Raw genomic sequence first — 19776 nt, forward strand, 5'->3', positions numbered from 1 at the left:
AAATTCACTACTAGATGGCGATCTTTACTTTTAATATCAATAACGGCACTCCTATATACAAGGCCGTACCCAGGATTTTTTTTTCGGAGGGGGTTTTACTCAAAGATTTTTTTCGGGGGGGGGGGGTTACCCGAAAAAAACTAAAAAAACATACAAAATTTGTTTACATCTATTTTTGTTGTGTTTTTACGAGTAAAAAAACATTTCGGGAGGGGTTCAAACCCCCTAACCCCCCGCTGGGTAAGGCCTTGCATATATACCAAAATATGAAATGAATTAATAATAATGATAAAATTGTCAACGCTATGCCCTGTGGAACAGATCTTTCTCATCCAAATTTCTTTCAGGTAGACAATAGTCATTTTGATTTTATAAGTAAATGCTGCAAATAGTTCAAATATTACCTAATTGTTACTAATCGATTTTTGTATCCATATTTTAAACAAATTGGAACAGTTTCTAACAGGAAATTCATTCCAGGTGAAATCATTACTTATTGGATTTCTCAAACTGATCATTCAAATTTGACGATGTCCCTTCCAATAATAGAAGAAACTGAAGACAATCTTTACCATGAAGATGGCTCCGACCATGAAACTGAATTGTGATAATTTTCTGTGTCTATTTATTGTAAATAAAGTAAATAATATTTTAAACGAGTTTACAGAACAGTAAATGCAATCAAAAACCATCATGAGGTTCATTATTGATAATAAAACTAAAATCGGCGATACCCCTTATTGAAAAAAAAATATCGTATTTCCAGGGCTTACCGTATAATTAGCAGTACAATAGTGACATTTTTCACTTTATAAAGTTGCAATAATCCCAACTTAACTTCGATTCATACACATTTTAAAAAACAATGGACTACACACAGCGTGTCTTTCGACTGCTGATTTTTTTTTTTTTTTTTTTTTTTCGGCGCCACAAGCACATGTTTCTTGTTGTATTTGAAGCAGGCGAACCGATTATTTAGGTCTATTTTTCTATCTGGCTGATTATCAGCGTTCTTATTATATACCTACATGGGGGTCAAGAGCAGATCCAGGTTTTTTTTTCAGGGGGGGGGGGTTACTAATTTTTTACTCAGTTTTCGACTAATTTTACTGATTTTTACCTAGGTTTTACTAATTTTCGACTTATTTTCGACTCGATCAAACAGTTCGGGGGGGTTCAAACCGGGTAACCCCCCCTGGATACGGCCTTGATGGAGCTTTACCTCCTCACGCATTGCCATGGTTTTCTGTGTTATCTGGTTTCTTTTTAGGTAATACATCTATGAATTCTTTTCACTAAAAGGTGGATATACGCTTCAACCGAATAGTGTGCAACAAAAAACTCCGGAACTTCGGAAAAAAAAACTTCGGAACTCCGGAACTCCAAAAACTTCGGAAAAGAGAGTTCGAGTCAAAACATTAAATATAATAATGAGCACGAAGGATGTATATCTCTTCCAGTTCTATTAATTAAAAAAAACAAGTTTTTCCTAGGAAATTAAAGAGCGGATTAAAGAACAGAAACTTAAAACGAAAAAAACTATTACTTCACCGCCTATCTAACATATATCGACAAAATTAGTGCAAATAAGTTTATTGTTTAAAAAAAATAAAGTTGTGTGACAGAATCAAACTTTAGCATAAAGAGCGAGGCGTTGAGGAAGGGACAACCCCTTTCATATACGGAATAATTTCTGTTTGTTTTAAGTTTTAATGTCGCCCCTTACTTTCAGTTAAAAAAAAATTGTTTTTTTGTTTAATCTCGGGACGTTTTTAAATTAATGCAGGTTTTGATTTTGGCTCACCGTACATGAATAATTAAAGCGAAATTTATGTATTATATTTTTTTTGGGCTAAATGGCTTTCTCGAAAGTTGTTTTATTTTATTTACGAACGTTTTTATTAGTAATAAATATACGTACCTTACGAATTAACTTACGTAATGAGCTTCTATATTCGTATATTTTTATTTCGTATATTAGGGGGTTTCACCCCCCTAGTAAATACCTGGCTCTTTACACTAAAGTTGAATTTTTTTCCAATTCTTTAAGAATGACCCCTTAATCACAAACCCGTTAATTAAAATAAATAGCTCTTATGAAAGTACTAAAACACTTTAGCGTCAAGAGCGATGTATTGACTAGGGGGCGAACACCAATCATATACGTAAAAGTTTCTGTTCGTTTTAAATTTTGATATGGAAAAATTTTCAGTTGAAAAGTTTTTCAGTTGAACTTTTTTTTATCTCTTATCGTTTTTTTTTAATTGTGCTGGGAAATCTGGCACCCCCTCCATAGCAATGCCCCTTCCCTATGAAAACTTCCTCCATGAAAAGATCCTCCCACATAACCCCCGATCCCCCCCCACTACCAGAAAAAATCCTCCGTGAAAACGTCTGTATACTTCCCAATAACCAATACTATATGTAAAGATTGGGCAAAATTCATAACTTGCAGCCCTTCCCCCGGGGACTGAGGGGGATTAAGTCATCCTCAAAGGACTAATTATTATATTTTCGACCATGCTGAACAAAATGGTTATCTCAAAATTTTGATCGGGTGACTTTGGGAAAAAATGAGCGTGGGAGGAGGCCTAGTTGCCCTCCATTTTTGGTCACTCAAAAAGGGCACTATAACTTTTAATTTCCGTTCAAATGATCCCTCCCGCAATATTTTAGGACCACTGGGTCGATACGATCACCCCTGGGAAATATATATATATATATATATATATATATATATATATATATATATATATATATATATATATATATATATATATATATATATATATATATATATATATATATATATATATATATATATATATATATATATATATATATATATATATATATATATATATATATATATATATATATATATATATATATATATATATATATATATATATATATATATATATATATATATATATATATATATATATATATATATATATAAACACGCAGCCGAGATCTTTCTTCTGGCAAAAAAATACAAAATTCCACAATTTTGCAAATAGGAGCTTGAAACCTCTACAGTAGGGTTCTTTGATACGCTGAATCTGATGGTGTGATTTTCATTGAGGTTCTATGACTTTTAAGGGGTGTTTTCTCCTTTTTTCAAAAATAAGGCGAAACTCTCAGGCGCGTAATTTTTGATGGGTAAGACCAAACTTGATGAAATTTATATATTTGAAATCAGCATAAAAATTTGATTCTTCTGATGTAACTATTGGTGTCAAAATATTGGTTTCGTTTGGTATCTATTGGTTTCGTTTTTTAGAGTTTCGGCTACTATTGAGCCAGGTCGGTCCTTACTTACAGTTCGTTGCCACGAACTGTTTGATACTAGGTGGGACCAAGATGTTACCTATTAAATCAATCTACTATTTGTTATGGTGTTTAATGACTTTGCACGTATTAATATAAGATTTATTTTTATGCCAAAGTTTTCTACATGCTAAATTTTGATTCCCAAATCAATATTCTTGTTTTTTTTTATCCTTGGTTTTTATGTTTTCAGTAAAAGGCTATTTTTCTGTAATCCTACAGACATATCCTACAATTGATTTATTTGCACTAGTTTTGTCGATATATATTCGATAGGCTGTGAAGTAACAATTTTTGTCCGTTTTAAGTTTCAACTTCGCTCTTTATTTCCATCGGAAACTTTGTTTTTTTAAATTAATCTGTGCCCGGTTTTTATTTAAATTTAATATAGAGGCAATACTGCAATCATCATTTTTCCTGAGGGGGCGAGGCAGCCCCGTCATATAAGGAACAATTATTTCAGTTCGTTTTAAGTTTTAATGTTACTCTTTCCTTTAAGCTGAAAAACTTTTTTTTTATTTAATCTCTGATTGTTTTCAAAAAATTCTAAAAAATTTTCATATTTGTCCGAAATAGCTCGTGTTTGAAGATAACAGCCCCTAGAGAATATGGCGGTGAACAGCTCCAAAAGCCGCATAATTACAAAATGTTGACACCATTTTGAAGAATTTCCGGCTCTTTTTCGATATCACCATAAATTTATTTTTGCAATAATCTTTTACTTTTGAGGTAAGCAGACGGTTTATGAAACTTACCAAGAGGGTTGGGAGGGGGAGTATAAGTGAGGGGTTCTTATAAACCTCCAGTTAAGGGTCTGGACCAGAATTATTACAATGGTACCGTTTTATACTTCCAAGTTTTTTCACTTAAGAACTGGCACCAAAAGTGCCCTTTGGCCCTTATGGATGATAAAATTGATGAAACCACGTAGATATGAGTAATAGATTTAAAATAAGCCATTAAACACCTCTCTAAAAAGTTCTTGTAGCCCACTAGCCCCAGCTTTTCCACTTGAGACATAGCATCAAAAGTGTCATTTTTAGTGCTGTGTGGCACTTATGGATGATAGAATTAATAAAAGCACGTAGATACGATAAATAGCTTTTAAATGAGCCATTGAACTGATGATGTTAAAAAAACAATGATGAAAAAAAACAAAAAAAACGCTAGGCCTGAAAAAAAAAAAACGGGAGACAGATCAGTGCTACCCATGCAAGAAAGTGATTTCCTTCTTGTTCAAGGAGGGGAACTGTTATTTCTCCATGAAAGGTTTTCGACCATGCTGATTCTAACGGTACACCTTTCGTTTTGATCTGACGCCATTGTTGAGGGGTTTTAGGCTTTATTTTTCGAAATCGCGATAAATTTCTTTTCGCAATAAACTTTTACTTTTAAGACGAACTGAAATAATAGTTACCATTCCTGAATTAGTGTCATATGGCAATTTTGTCTCACAGGGTGGGTTTTTTGAAACGCGTTTTCAACTGTTTGGTTACTATGAGTTGTGGTTCACTCTTTACTAGGTTGCAGCGCTGCTGCAACCATGATACGAGGTTTTTGGTCATACTGACTCCAGTGGTGTAATTTTTTATTTTAATCTGACACCGTTTTCGATGAGTTTCAGGATCTTCTTCAAAATCACCATAAATTTGCGTTCGCAATAAACTTTTACTTTTAAGATTAGCCGAAATAATTGTTACCATTCCTGAATCAGTGTCAGATGGTAATATTTTCTCACCAGGCAGTTTTTTTTCAAAATGTCTCTTTTCACTTTTAGTAATTGGGGGCTGCGGTTTACTCTTTACTCGGTTACAGCTACTGCTGCAACCATGATAGAAGGCACAAAACCATGATTGAAAAAAAGAACACCCAAAATCGATATGCCCGATACCAATACGCCCGGTGCCACGTACAGCTCTTTCCCCAGGGACTATAGCGGGTCATATCATCACCAAAACCATAGTTATTATACGTTTAAAGTATGCTGAACAAAATGGCTATCTCAAAATTTTGATGCGACAACTTTGGGGGAGGGGATCTTTCGGGGAGGGGCTCGCTGTCCTCCAATCTTTTTGGTCACTTTAAGAAGGCACTAGCAAATTTAATTTCCGTTCGAATGAGCCATTAAACATCTCTGTATGCTCTGGTCACCCGCTAGCCATGGTAGAAAAAAAGAAAAAAACGGGAGACAGATCAGTGCTACCTGTGCAAAAAAGTAATTTTCCATTTTATTCAAGAAGGGGAACTGTAATTTCCCTGTTGAAGGTTTCCGACCATGCTGATTCCAATGGCACATTTCAATTTGATCTGACACCATTTTCGAGGGATTTCAGGCTTTTTTCGAAATTAACAAACAACAAAAGCAGGATGAACAATACTGAAATCTTTTTGCAAGACAGTGGAGATAATTTGAATGAATATTTTGGCCCTATGTCCAAGGGCCGTCCTCAGCAAGAAAAGAATATATAAAAGAAAAAAGACTCACAACAACATGCGACAAACAAAACCAAAAATTAAATTTTTTTTTCAAAGCAGTCCTAGCATCCTTATTTCAGCGAAATTCAACCAGGACTAATAAAAAATCTTTTCTCAATAAACTTTTACTTTTGAAACGACCCGAAATGATAATTACCATTCCTGAATCTGTGTCACATGACATTTTTTTGGCAAGGCGTCATAACATCGAACCGTCAGGAGCACGAACGTCAGGAGCAGTACAAAATCCGTCATAACATCCACAAGAAAATCCGTCAGAACCTCGAACCGTCATAACATCACACATTTTAAAACTTTAGTTTTTTGGTGTTCAGGGGGGAAAAGGTACCCAGGTTGGGTTAGGTTACGTATTTAGTATATGCTATGCTTTACCCCCATCCCCTGATGTACACATATATAGCCGAAATTTGTTTCTAAACTATTATATACTTATTGCTATCATATAAACTTATAAATTATTTTAGATGTTATGACGGTTCGAGGTTCTGACGGTTCGATGTTATGACGTTTCGTTTTTGTGACGGTTCGCCGAAATAGTAGCACCCTATTTTTTTCACTTGGCAGTTTTTTTTCCAAACACACTTTTAACTTTTGGTTACTATGGGCTGCGGTTCACTCTTTACTAGGTTGCAGCTAATGCTGCAACCATGATCTCCAATGCTCGAAATCGTTGGGAAATGTAAAAATAGTGCTGGGGTTGAGGTGCTGGGGTTGGATTGAGGTTTGTCCTCCTCCCTCTTGTCCAGTTATGAAAATTGTATTCACAGAAATTACGTCTCTTGCAAAGCCAAACCTTGGTTGACATGCAAGATATCCACATGGCATTTATGAATGCCCAAAAATTCGATTTTCCAAAAAAAAAAAAAAAAAAAAAAAAAAAAAAAAAAAAACAGATTGATGTTATGACGGGGTCTACAGGCAGCCTGATGGTATTATTCTAGACAAAGTACAACTGTGTTTGAAGAGGTTTTGAACATTTTCATTTTTTTTAGAATAGAAGTTTTGATTCCCCCCCCCCCAAACCAGTATTTTTACATCACTGATCGAGTCTCTCCAAAATAGGGAAGGTTAATGCATAAAATACTTGCGGTGAAAATGAGCACTCCATTATTTTAAAATTCCAAGTACAGTAATTTCGGAATCTGGAAGTAATTATAACGATGCCCAATCCGAAGGCTCTGGGGTCATCATTATCATGGGTCCTATCTTTGATTACTATGCTCTAAAAGCTAGACCAGCTAAAAGTTTTACTTTGTTTGTGAAATTTAACGTATTAATGCTAAATCAAATAACTTGCATGTGTTAATTGAATCAAGGCCCAGCAATAAACTTGTTTTCAACACCCAGCTTTAAACAAGGTATCACACAAAATACCGTTACAGCCATTAAATATAACCCCTTGATCACTTGATCAAGACTATTTAACATAGTCTCCTACCAGTGACTGGATAAACAAAATTTCACAGGTTAAAGCGTTTTTCACTGTAGAAACCGAAAAAATACCATGGTAAGTTTTTTACTATTATTCTTGCTTTTTTGGTTCATTACTATTTATGTTGGTTAGTCAAAAGTTGCGATTTTATTTTTACGTTTTGAGTAAACCGAACGAGGGTATCTTTTCTTGCTTTAAATTTAAAAATTGGCACGTAAAGAGGAGTTTCTTTGTAAAGAGGAGTAAAGAGGAGTTTCTTTGCCATGTCTCCTCCAAGTAAAATTTTTTATCATTTTCTCCGTTTATTCTTTTTCTTTTCTCCTTTTATTGGATAAGTTTCTCCTTTTCTAGCATTTATCCAAAAACTCAAATCTTATTACTCCCAATTTAACCGCTATGTAGCATTGCAAAGGATTAAGGATATCTCCTGTTTATTTGTTGAGACGAAAAACACTGTGTGCCATCATTTTTTCTATTTTTACAATTTGTTTTAAATGGATCGAAGTAGCGTCACCTCCTTCTAATTTCAAAGTTGGCAGGCAAACAGAAGTTTTTTTGCCATCCCCCCTCCAAATAAAAAAGTCTATGATTTTCTCTGTGTTTTCTTATATCTTCCGTATCATTCGCCTAGTTTTGAGGTTCTTTAAATCCCCCCCCCCCCCAAACTGTTAGTCCAAACAAACAATACCATCACACCCATCGTGATGGGTGTGACACCCATATAAGGAGTTATATGTAGTGAAAACTGAAAGAATTCCACGATGAATTTTCCTATTAATTTCCTAGAAAATTTCTTATTAATTTTCCTTCAATTTTTGGTTTGTTATCGTTTGCGTTGGTTAGAATCCAAAGTTGTGATTTCCATTGTTACATTTTGAACAAATTGAAAAGGATTTCTTGTCACCAGATCCGAATTTTAAAGCTGGCACATACATAGTTCTTTTGCTCTGCCCCCCCCCCCCTCAAAATTGAATTTTTACGATTTCCCCTATGTCTTCTTAAATCTTCCATACAGTCACCTATTTTTAAATATGCTTTAGGATTTGTAAATTAAGCCTTCGTTCCCCTGCCAGCGACCCTTAAAAAAATTTTTTGTGACCTCATCTTGTAATTATCCGAACAGTCACCGAGAGTATCATTTTGGCATAAAAACACGCTTCTTTAGGGTTCAGGAACATCTTCCCCAAACTTACAAAAAGAGTTACTGGCCCACCTGCTTGATGACTTAACTGCAACTTAATGCTGCTGAAAATTTTATCAAGCCTCACATGAATCGACCATTATATTATAACCCCTCTTTTGTATAAATTTTGTGCATCTTAGGGAACTAATGGGCCAAACAGCAGCATTACTGCATCTTAAACTGAGAAGATCAACTTGCAAAGTTCATAGTTTGCAGCCCTTCCCTTGGGGACTTTGGAGGTCAAGTCATCCTCAAAGACATAGAAATTACATTTTTCTACTATGCTGAAAAAACGCCTATCTCAAAATTTTGATCGGGCGACTTTGGGGAAAAAATGAGCTCGGGAGGGGGGCTAGCTGCCCTCCAATATTTTTGTTCACTTAAAAAGGGCACTAGAACTTTTGATTTAAAATCAAATGAGCCCTCTCCCGATCTTCTACGATCACTGGTTTGATCCTAATGCCCCTCGGAAAAACAAACAAGAAAAAACAATAAAAAAAATAAAAATAAACACGCATCCTAGATCTTTCTTCCGGCAAAAATTAATCACTTGATGTTTTGGGTGTGTTTTTCCCTTTTTTCTAAAATTGGGCAAATTTTCTCAGGCTCTTTTGATGGGTAACATTAAGTTTGACAACTTTAACATATTTTCAATGAGCATAAAAATTCAATTCTTTTGATGTATCTATTGTTATAGACTCTAAGATTCCGTTTCTTAGCGTTTCGATTGCTATTGAGCCGCATCGCTCCTTACTTACAGTTCGTTAGCACGAACTGTTTAAAAAAAATACAAAATTTCGTATTTTTGTAGATAAAAGTTGATATATTGAATTTAATAGTAGAATCACACGGAGATCTCTCTCCTTTCTGGGGTCATTTTTCTACTTTCTAAGAGATCCAACAAAATTTCTGAGGCTCGTAACTTTTTAGGGGTAACTTCAAACTTATCCAGTTTTACACATTTAGAACGAATAAAAAAAAAGCCTACCCTTTTGTTGTGCATGTTGCTATCAAAAGTACATTTTTTAGAGTTCCGTTTACTATTGGCCCGAACAAGGTTTATATTCTTTTCATGCGAATGAGGAACCCCCTCCCCCAAGCAGAATTCATGGCCCTCTACAGTTTGCGCTGTAGAAGATATAATGTGTGAATTTCTGTCCTATGGAAGTAGCGATTTTTTTTCTAGCAAACGAGTTTATGCAACCCAAAATTGAATTGTTGTCAAAGCTAGTTGATACAATTTGCCAACAGAAAGGAACTTTCGGGAATTTTTTTTGTGTGTTGTTTAAGATATTAAAAAAATAAGCTGAAATAAAATTTTTAAATATCTTCATAAAAAATTAAATAACTGTGGAATATGTTCGTCATACACTTTTGTACTTAATTTAGCCGTTATAAATCATTCTAAATCTTAAAAAATATTTTAGTATTCTTTTTTTTTTTAAGTGATATCCTACATGTCCACAAATCATTAACCAACAAATTACTGTCAATCAACATTTACATTTCTGTGCATCCACAAAATTTATTTCTGACATTTGTAACTCACAAAGAAGCCAGAAATACGCATGGCCCATAGTTGTCACATGCTATTATCAAGCAGTTTGTGTTACCGAACTGTAAGTAAGGAGCGACACCGAGACGGGCAAGTAGTAAATAAAACTCTTAAAAAATAAAGTTTTATAAAAACTAATACATAAAAAGAATCGCCTTTTTACGCTGATTTCAAATTATACAATTATTAGTTTAAGTCTACCCATCAGAAGCTACGAGACTGAGAAAATTTGACTGATTTTCAAAAACGGGAAAAAAAAAAATGAAGTAGCCTTGACCAAAATCACACTATCAAATTAAAAATACCAGAGAGCCCAATTGGAATAAGTTGTAGCTCCTATCCACAATTTTTTTTTTCAAGAATGGTCACGGATGCTTGTTTAATTGTTTTTTTTTTCAAGGATAATAGTAGTGAACCAATGGTGCTGGAAAATCGAGATCGGGCTGTCTTGGAATGGTCCCGGAAAATCGGAAAATCGAGAAAGGGCTCTTTGGAACGAAAATTAAAGGTTCTTTTGCCCCTTTAAAGTAGCCAAGAAGTGGTGTTTTTTTGCCATTTTGTGGAATAAAACAACGATTTGGTCTCAAAGAAGGATGGTCGTGGATACGTGTTTAATTCATTCTCATAAAGGTGATCGTATCGAACCAATGGTTCAAGAATCTCGGAAGTACACTCATTAGAATAAAAAATGACCGTTCAACTAACATTTTTAATAATCTGAAAAGATCGAGCCGAAACAAAGTAGAATTTTCTGCCATTTTGCGGCGTATTTCAGACTGAGATAACCGATGTATTTAAATTTATTGAAAAAACTACAAAACTGAGGTTTCCAGCCTCAGTTGGAGCATTCGTAGTCGAAATCAACTTGTAATTACTATTGATTCCCATAATTGTCTTTGGTTTTATTATTGGAGGGTGGTGGAGGGGAGGGTAGCGCCCCTCCCATTGCAACATTTTTTTTATGTAGCATATAGGATTATATTCACACGCCTACCGGCACAAAGGTGAAAAAACGGGTCTGCGCCTCATGAGCGACGCTAGAATTTTTTTTTAGGTGGGAAGGGGATTTTGGTGACAGGTACTACCAGGAACTTTGTTTCCGCAGAGTTTAAATGTAATGTTCCTCATTTCCTAACAAATTCTCGAGGCATGCATGTTTTTAGGGATAAATATAATTGTCAAAGAAAGATATTAAACTTGAACGTTAAAAAAGGGAGTAGTAGCCCTCATTCACACTTGAAAAAACATTGGATCAAACAGGTCAGGGCAACGAAATAAAAGTAAAGAGCGACCCTCGTCAATTAAAGCTGAAACTGTAAGTTTCTATGGCCACATAAGCAGCAATAAAATTTATTATAGCATTCGAAAATTTAATAATTTTAGAAACACCAAATTGACTCCCACAAAAGTAGTATAAGGCATAATGAATTCTAAAGAACCTATAATCTTCTCCGTGTTTCCAGACTGGGAAATATGGGTATATTAGATATTTTTTTTCTTTGTCAAAAACACCACATGCGTAGAATCAAAATCCAGAATCCACAAAAGACCTCAAGTTGTTTCGAGTCCTATTTGCTCTAAGTGTGCCTTTCTGTACTTTTTCCATTTTCTTTTAATCAAGCCTCAATGTTGTTACCTGCAATCCCTCATTTCTTTTAGGAAAGATGTCTCATCATTTTGTGCTTATCCGTTTTAATGGTAGCAGCTCTAGCCAAAAAAGAAGATGACGATTCCAAGGACTATAAGAAGACATTTTTCAAGAAACCTGACATGAGAGTTAATCCTTTCTTCGGTTACAATAAATACAAAGTCGTCAAATATACACCTCCACTTTTACCCCCTACCCCAATGGTTGCATCTGTGGCTTACCCTGCATATCCTTCAGAACAAGGGTATGATGACGAGTCGAGACACTATGATTATCAAGGACAAGGTAAATCTTTTAATACATATCAGTAGATATTATAAATATCAGTTCAATAGAGATAATTACTTTTATTTTGACAGTGAAACAAACAACAAATCTTAGGAGATTTCGTCAACATATACAGTTGCCGTCTTCAGAACTGATAAGTTTATCTGCTCAAGATGGTCATTGTATATGTGACCAAAATATCCAGAGATTTTTGTTTGTTTCACTGTCAAATATAAGGATTTATCCCTATTGAGATGAAAATAAATAGCGAAATTGAAGGTTAATCAAAGCTGAAGGTTATCCATTTTGTTTTTTCGATCAAATTACCACATTTGAAAGGAAACTATTGTGGATCAAAACTGCCCAAAATATTCCTGACCTATTTCTCTGTTTTCAAATATGAATAGCACAAGGGTATTAAGCTTCACCCTAAGTCTTTCTGATGAAAATGAATAGCGAAATTGAAGCTTAATCAAAGCTGAAGGTTATCCACTTTGTTTTTTCCATCAAACTACCAGTTTTGAAAGGAAACTATTGTGGCTCAAAACTGCCCAAATGAATAGCACAAGGGTATAAAACTTCACCCTAAGTCATTCTGATGAAAATAAATAGCAAAGCTGAAGTTTAAAACAAAATATTACCGCACACTTTTCATATAATCCCTCATAGGTTGTTTTGGCTAATCCCCTCCCTGAAATAGTATGCTGCTTGCGAGCCGGTTAACGAATAATATACATTTTGACAAATTATTAACTATCAACAGTGAAACGAAATGACATCATTTTTATACAATCCTGAAAAAGGATTATGCCAGCTTTGCCTCTCACTGAGACTATCTGTCTTAGATTTAATCCTAGTAGCCATGGCTCTCACGTCTTTTATCACTTCCACCACAATGATTTTAATTAAAATTTAAACGGAATCAGTCTCGGCCTTCGGCCTCGAACTCGTTATTAGCCCGTGTTAACGACATCTTTACACAAGGATTCAAGTACTATTCGATTTTAATTGACACAAAAATTTAACGACTTAAGTAGCTCATTAAAAACTTTAAACTCATTTTGAGTCTTTTATTTGTATTGAAATTTATCTGATTAGTTACTTATTTTTAGTCAAATTTATACATTTATTTTAAGGTTAAGATAGCATATCTCGGGAAAATGTACACCAAGGTCGGATCCGGGGAGGGGGTTAAACCCTCCTCCTCCGAAATGCTTTCCGATTCATAAAAACGTAACAAAAATGAATATAAACAAATTTTCTATGTATTTTTTAAAGTTTTTTTTATAGCCCCTCCCCTCCAAAAAATCCTGGATACGGCCTGGTGACTTGTAGAACATTACCCTAAAAAAGTATATTGGGCATCAGGGCTGTATCCAGGAAGATTACCCGGTTTAAACCCCAAAGAAAATGTCTGTCCAACTGGTGACAGAATAACAAAAATGCATTTAAACCATTTTTGGATGTGTTATGTAAAGTTCTTTTTTGTACCCCCCCCCCCCTCCCAAAGAAAATCCGATGATACGAACATGTTAGGTATATATATTACTTTTATTTTATGGCTTTAGGTTTTTTTTTCAAACTAAGTGATTTCTTACAAGTGATTCTTGTGATATTGTTAAAGTTAGTGACATCCCTCGGACGGCAAGTATTTTCCCCAAACGTCACTCCCCATCCAGATTACGGCCTCCTCGAGCTGTTTCTGAGCCTATCCCTGTTTTGTCCCCCATTCGTTGCGTTACTTCCAGATACGAAAGAACTTTTATCCCCTTCATTACAGAAAAAATTAATAAAATGTCCCAACAGTTTCTTTTTCCCGCCTCTTTTTGTTTATTAGCTGATGGTACTGCCCAGGTTCTTGCACTCTTTTGCTTGCCCCCCCCCCCTTTCTTGACCAGTTTTTATTGTCTTTAACTCTTTTATTGATTTACTGTAGTTGAATTGTTGACACTTTCTTAGTATCCCTTTTAATTTTAATGCATTTATGTCTCGCTCTAAGTTTAGTTAGACCAATTTTTTTTTTTTTAATTTTTCTATTGACTTTTTACAATTTTAATTATTGAATTTTAAATGATGTTTATTATCGTTTTCTCCATTTCGTTGTTGTTATTTGCATTTTTAGTGTAACCATTGATATTGTTGACTCCAAAGTCCGAATTCGGCCCTTTGTGGGCTTGTGATAGCGATTTTTTTGAAATAAATATCTCATCTCATCTCAGCCCTATACTTGTCACTTATGCCTTGTATAACCCTATGTGGTGCCAGGGTACTATTACACTTTTCCCAGCAAAGTTCAATCAGATTAAATTAATAAAAAAAAGGAACAAATAAACCTAAAAGGCAATCCTCTGCAACAAAACAGGCGTTGAGGTCCATAAACAATACAAGATTCTTCACTAACTGAATTACGACTCCCATTTCACTCTCCGACACAAACAAACTCCACTTCAATAAATAAATTCATCAACTTAACAACAGGGTTCTTCCTCAGATGTACAACCCCCTTGTTTATTTAAACTAACAAAAAAATAAATTAATATTCAAAGAAGAAAAAGTTTGAAAATACATTTTTTTTCTAATACAATTTAAAATGAGCAAAAATTAGTCCTTTGCAGTTTACTATATCTACAAAGCTATCTCAAACCAAATGACTCATGATATTTCCTTACGTCAGGAATTCTGGAAAACTAGTACTTTACTAAAAACTGTGATTTTTTTTTATGTTTCAGTCTAATTACTAAAAAAAGCTTGATTTTTTTAGTCTATTACATACTGAAATTTGCCAATATCATGGCCAATAAACGACTATTGGGAGCCTCATAAATGAGTGTTTTATTTTATAAAGGCTAGTCAAGACTTTTCTACTCCTAAGAAAAAATCTTATTTTTTGGATGGGTTTTGGGTTTTTAGTAAAGCGCTAATTCTTCATAATTTTACAAATATAAGGACTGTTTAGCAATAATTTTTGTTTTCTTATCAACTTAGATCTTTACTTTCATTGGAAAAACTTCGGTTATTCTTAAACAATTTACATTGAAGACCTAGCTCCTAGAATCTCTAGGCAAAGCTTTACCCCCTGCACTCTTCAGAATTATAGAAAGAAAAATGGGTTACAAACAGGAATATTTTGGGTAGTCACCCATCTACCACAAAAGTTTGCTGCGATAAGAAGGAATTCGAAAAAAAAAGAATGGATACGACTTTACCAAGGTATTTCTTTTCTCATTGTCATTTGAGGTAATCAGTAAACACTATAAATATTTTCTGTCGCAATTTCGTAATACACATAATCGTGTGACTCAAAGATCTAATCATTAATTTTTTTTTAGTTGTTTAATTAAGAATAGTTTTTAACCTCTTTGAGCAGTTGCATGTTCTAAATGAAGATTTAAAAAATATTGATAGGTTATCACACTTTAGATTAAGCCTACAATTATTCTACGTAATTGTAGGCTTGTAGATGGTGCCCCAAGAGTCTTACAACATCCCCGTACGTAGAATGGAGGCCTTCATGTTTTAATTTACAAAGCGTTTCGTGATCCAAGCTTTCAAAAACTTCAAAATGATTGGCTGTGGATTGTCAGTTTAGCATACATACACTGATATATATATTACTTAAGAGTTTTAGTAATTTTTTTCTTATTAAATTCAAAAAAGTTAAAACACTTTAAACGTAGTTTGATTATTTAAATCATACAATAAGTAACCGAGTCAAACTCAAAACGAACGAAAATTAACAAGAGTAGGCCTGAAAACCCCCATGACTTCTCAAGACTAGAACATAATTTGCACTTTACAAAAAACAAAATACATTTAAAATGTTTTCACTGTGTTTTTACTTGTTTAAAAGTTTTTACTAGGTATATGAAGGGGAAAGTCGTCCCCGTTGCACTCCAATTACAGCGCGAGTATCTGGTACCCTTTTTAAGAGTAACAAGAGATTGGAGGGCAAGCAGTCCTTCTCTGAAGTCCATTCATTTTCTAAACGTATCCAGTCAATTTTTTTTTGTTCAGCATAGTAGAACAGTCCGGCAACTATGTCTATAGAGATATTAGACATGTCAACTCCCCACATTTATGCAATTGGCCCACTATACTTTAAAACTAAATGTTGCTTTAAAATAAATAAAAAGGCATTGCGTTTATGGTTGCCAATAAGACACCTCAGAAATATATCGAGAACGACTGGGGGTATTAAGTTGAAACTTTTGGGGATACTATTATTACTACTTCTGACCTTACAATTTAAATAAATAAAAAGAGTATAAGTGTAAGAGCATTGGGTTGTCAAAGAGCATTGATGGAATCTTTTGGGAATGATATTAGGTTTTCTTTTTCAGGTGAACTTCAGAAGCTATAAAATTAAATTAAAAATACTGTTTGTGTCAGGATTAAAAATTGTTGAAAAAGTTTCTCCAACATAAAAATAGCAACCCATACTATGGATTCTTATAGAAAAAAAAATGAAAAGACATGCAATATTAATTATATTACTTTTTCCATGAAAAAGACAATGTCAATTAAAAACGAACAGAAATTAATTTAAAAAAACTTTCCACAAGACAAGTTTTTCAAAGAAAAGTAAAGAGCTCCATTAAGCAAAGAATGAACAAAAATAAAGTCAAATAATCCTCCAAGCGTTAAACTATCACAAATCACTCAAAACGAACAGATATTACAATAAATAGCCGAGTCAAACTCAAAACGAGCAAAAATTAGCATCAGTAGGGCTGATAACCCCCATGCCTTCTCAAGACCAGGACAAAATTTGTGTATTAATGAAAAAACAAAACAAAAAAACAATCAAACGACCGTGGATTGTCAGTTTAATTGACATATACTGACACTTATCCCTTAGGGGTTGATAATTTTTATTTATGAAAGCAAGAGAGGTAAAAACATTTCAAACATATTTTGTTTTCAGTAAAGCGCAAATTGTGTTATCAGCCCTACTAATGTTAATTTTTTCTCGTTTCGAGTTTGACTCGGCTATTTATTGTAATGTCTGTTCGTCTTCAGTTAAATTTATTTTTTGATAGTGATTTATGGTGGTTATACGCTTGGAAGATTATTTGACTTTTTTCCTCGTTCTTGGTTTAATGGAGCTCTTCACTTGTCTTTGAAAAACTTGCCTCATGGAAAAAGTTTTTTGAATTAATCATACAAAAATAACAAATCATACCAGCCTATTTACATAACAAGAAAATAGATTTTACAGCAAAGCTGCCTATTTTTCTTTTGTTATTCTGTTTTCCTGAATAATATATTAATAAAATCCAAGCCCTACTGCAATTAGCGTTTCCCATACTATGAATAGAAAAAATTGAATAACGAGAAATTTCTAACCACCTTAACAATACGTAAATTTCTGTTCTAGTACCATATGTCCCCCCGTCGACAAGCTACATTACCCCGGAGCAGATGCCATATGAGGACACAAACTTGCGCACTAATCAAGAAATGGGACAGCCAAGCTATAGAAGACATGCGATGGATCATTCAGTGGTGGGCAAAAAAGCATATCCTGATATATCAAGCTTTATAAGAGGCAGCGCTGTTTGATTTTTTTTTTTATTATTTATTTATATTCTTTAGACTTAATAAAATCATACTTTTTCAGACTATTAAAATCGCCAGAGTAAGGAGCGACATTGAAACTTAAAATCCACAGAGATTATTCCATAGATGAGAGCGTTGCTCCTTACCAAACCTTCGATCGTTACGCAATTTTTTCATAGTGTTTAAAGAAAGTTTCTTATTCCAACTCAAATAAAAATGGGACATTAAAAAAAAAGTGTTTAAGCAGTCGTTCTTAAAAAAATGGGATAAAAGTCAAGCTTTAGCGTAAAGAGCGAATGGTTTAGAAGGTATACAAAGAAAAAGCTTTTAGAAATAGGGTTTACTGTTGCTCCTTACTTTCAATTTTAAAACTAGTTTTTATTTTAAATTGATTTCTGATCTTTTTTTCAAATCATGCCCAGGCCTAATCAAGAAACAATTATAGGTACCGGTCCCATAACTCTTCGATTTCCTGCTGATAAATTGTATATACAAATAATTTTAGATGAATTTGCTGTGTCCCGCTTTTACATTCTTTTTGCATAAGCACTAAAATTTTATATTGCAATTACAAATTTGAATATTTAGTCAAAATTTTCGATGAACTGTAGTTTTGTTGAATAAGTTGTCAAATTTCTGAATTTCGGGTGGACGAGAACGGGTATTATTCTTCATATGGATGAAAATTTGGCGTGATTTTCGATCTTCTACACCCCTGAAGCCATCACGACGTCTATAATATGATTCTCTGATGTTCAAATAAGGTACATTGTATTATATTGTTTTTCTTTTTTTTATATAGTCGGACAGCTCAGTCCAATTATCTAGAGTCTGGCAAGCCGAGAACAGAGCAATGGAAAAACATCTTCATCCGACGTTGTCCTTCGACCTTGAATGATCTTCCTGAGGAAGATATCCCCAAAAGTTCCTCTGCTTACTCGTTCAAAAGATGATTCAACAGTCATCTAGAAACTTCAATTAAAGACTAGCGGCAAACAAACACTCTCTTGGCATTCAGTAGTTTAATGTTTGCTGAGTATTTCTCCCAAAAGCTTTTTAAATTAGAACTAAGTACTGGAGAAGTTCTTTCATGGCAAAGAAAGATAAGGAGTTGGGTAAGATAATGATGACGATTTTGAGCCGTCAATATAGCCAGATGTGGCACACCATCTAATAGCTTTTTGATAGATTTTTTTGGGTCTGCTAAAAAAAATCAGACTTTGCAAGAACCACTTTTATCTGTACCTTGTTGTTGGGAGAAGACAAGGCGCCTGGAAATTTTCTCACCACAAGGATGGACGCGGTAAACCAGGAAAATAATTCTTCAGTGCGGCGAAGGACTGAACAAACGAGTCTCTTTTTTTTAATCCCACCTCCTCTCCTCTCGGTGACAAATTAATCTTTTTCACTTAAAATTTCAACCTTTTAATTTGTATAAATTAAATAAAACCTTTTAATCTAAAAACTTCTTTTTTTTACTTTATTTTCGGGTAGCCAAAGATACCTTAGACCTTAGATCCGCCTGTGCCGCCAGAGGCACCCAGAGCATCCACAAGACTTCGCCAGACTTTTCTGAATTGGACAGCTGCGTCTTTGTCTTCCCCATCGGGTTAAAGAGAAGCATTGGTACTAAGCGAATCAGACTGGTATGTTTGTCAAAAAGTGTTCCGAGGTTTTCCCTGTCTTCGACTTCCGTTTGGATGTCAATGTGAAGTGGCTTTTGGGATTTGAGTCTCCTGCATTCGGAGAACAGCCCAAGTATCTCCACCTTCGAGCTCTAATGATATCAGTCACCAGGGACCGGTTTTGCAGGATGCCCTTCTGCAATAGGCCACCCCTTTCACAGTGGAAATATATTAATAATACACACACAAATAATTTTCTTGAAACCTTGTTCTCAATCAACTATACATTATTCTCCATCCTCCCAATCTTCCTTTAAAACCCTTATCATACCTAAGAGGAGTAGAATGATGTGCCCTTACAATATCTTTGGACACTCCATTCTAATCCTCCTTTAAAAAAAAAACAAAAAAAAACTACTAAATTCAAACAAAGAGTCTCTCAAGGCAAAAAACCTGGCACCGCAAATTTAGGGAAAAAATTGACAATTTGAATAGAAATATTCCAGAGGGTTGCCCCCTCCCCCCCTCCATTTTGTACATCCCTGCAATGCATCATTAATATTTATGACCAAAGAAGAAGCTGTGAAATGAGTCTTTTCCTTCCCCTGGAAAGTAAACTTTTGTAAACAAAAAGGTTTACCTCTTCTATCATTGACAATAGGCGCTAAAACAGTAAAG

The 19776-nt window shown here is 34.3% G+C and overlaps 2 protein-coding genes across 2 annotated transcripts in view; both read left to right on the plus strand.

Moving 5' to 3' along the window:
- The window catches only part of LOC148945668 (adenylate cyclase type 2-like), a 69623-nt gene extending 68973 nt beyond the window's left edge, over positions 1–650 (plus strand). Inside the window, exon 8 of the mRNA XM_089097726.1 lies at positions 481–650. Within this exon, the coding sequence (XP_088953852.1) occupies positions 481–608 (128 nt within the window). The 3' untranslated portion in view covers positions 609–650. The remainder of the gene's footprint in view (positions 1–480) is intronic.
- Positions 651–7201: 6551 nt separating this feature from the next.
- On the plus strand, positions 7202–17533 carry LOC148945669 (uncharacterized). Its single transcript, XM_089097948.1, has 3 exons — positions 7202–7336; positions 11659–11932; positions 17292–17533. The coding sequence occupies exons 1-3, from the start codon at positions 7334–7336 to the stop codon at positions 17474–17476; spliced, it is 462 nt and encodes a 153-aa protein (XP_088954074.1). The 5' UTR covers positions 7202–7333; the 3' UTR covers positions 17477–17533.
- Positions 17534–19776: the final 2243 nt, after the last annotated feature.

This window comes from Artemia sp. Qi Xiang Cuo, chromosome 12, assembly GCF_049724085.1.
Source record: "Artemia sp. Qi Xiang Cuo chromosome 12, ASM4972408v1, whole genome shotgun sequence".
Taxonomy (NCBI): domain Eukaryota; kingdom Metazoa; phylum Arthropoda; class Branchiopoda; order Anostraca; family Artemiidae; genus Artemia; species Artemia sp. Qi Xiang Cuo.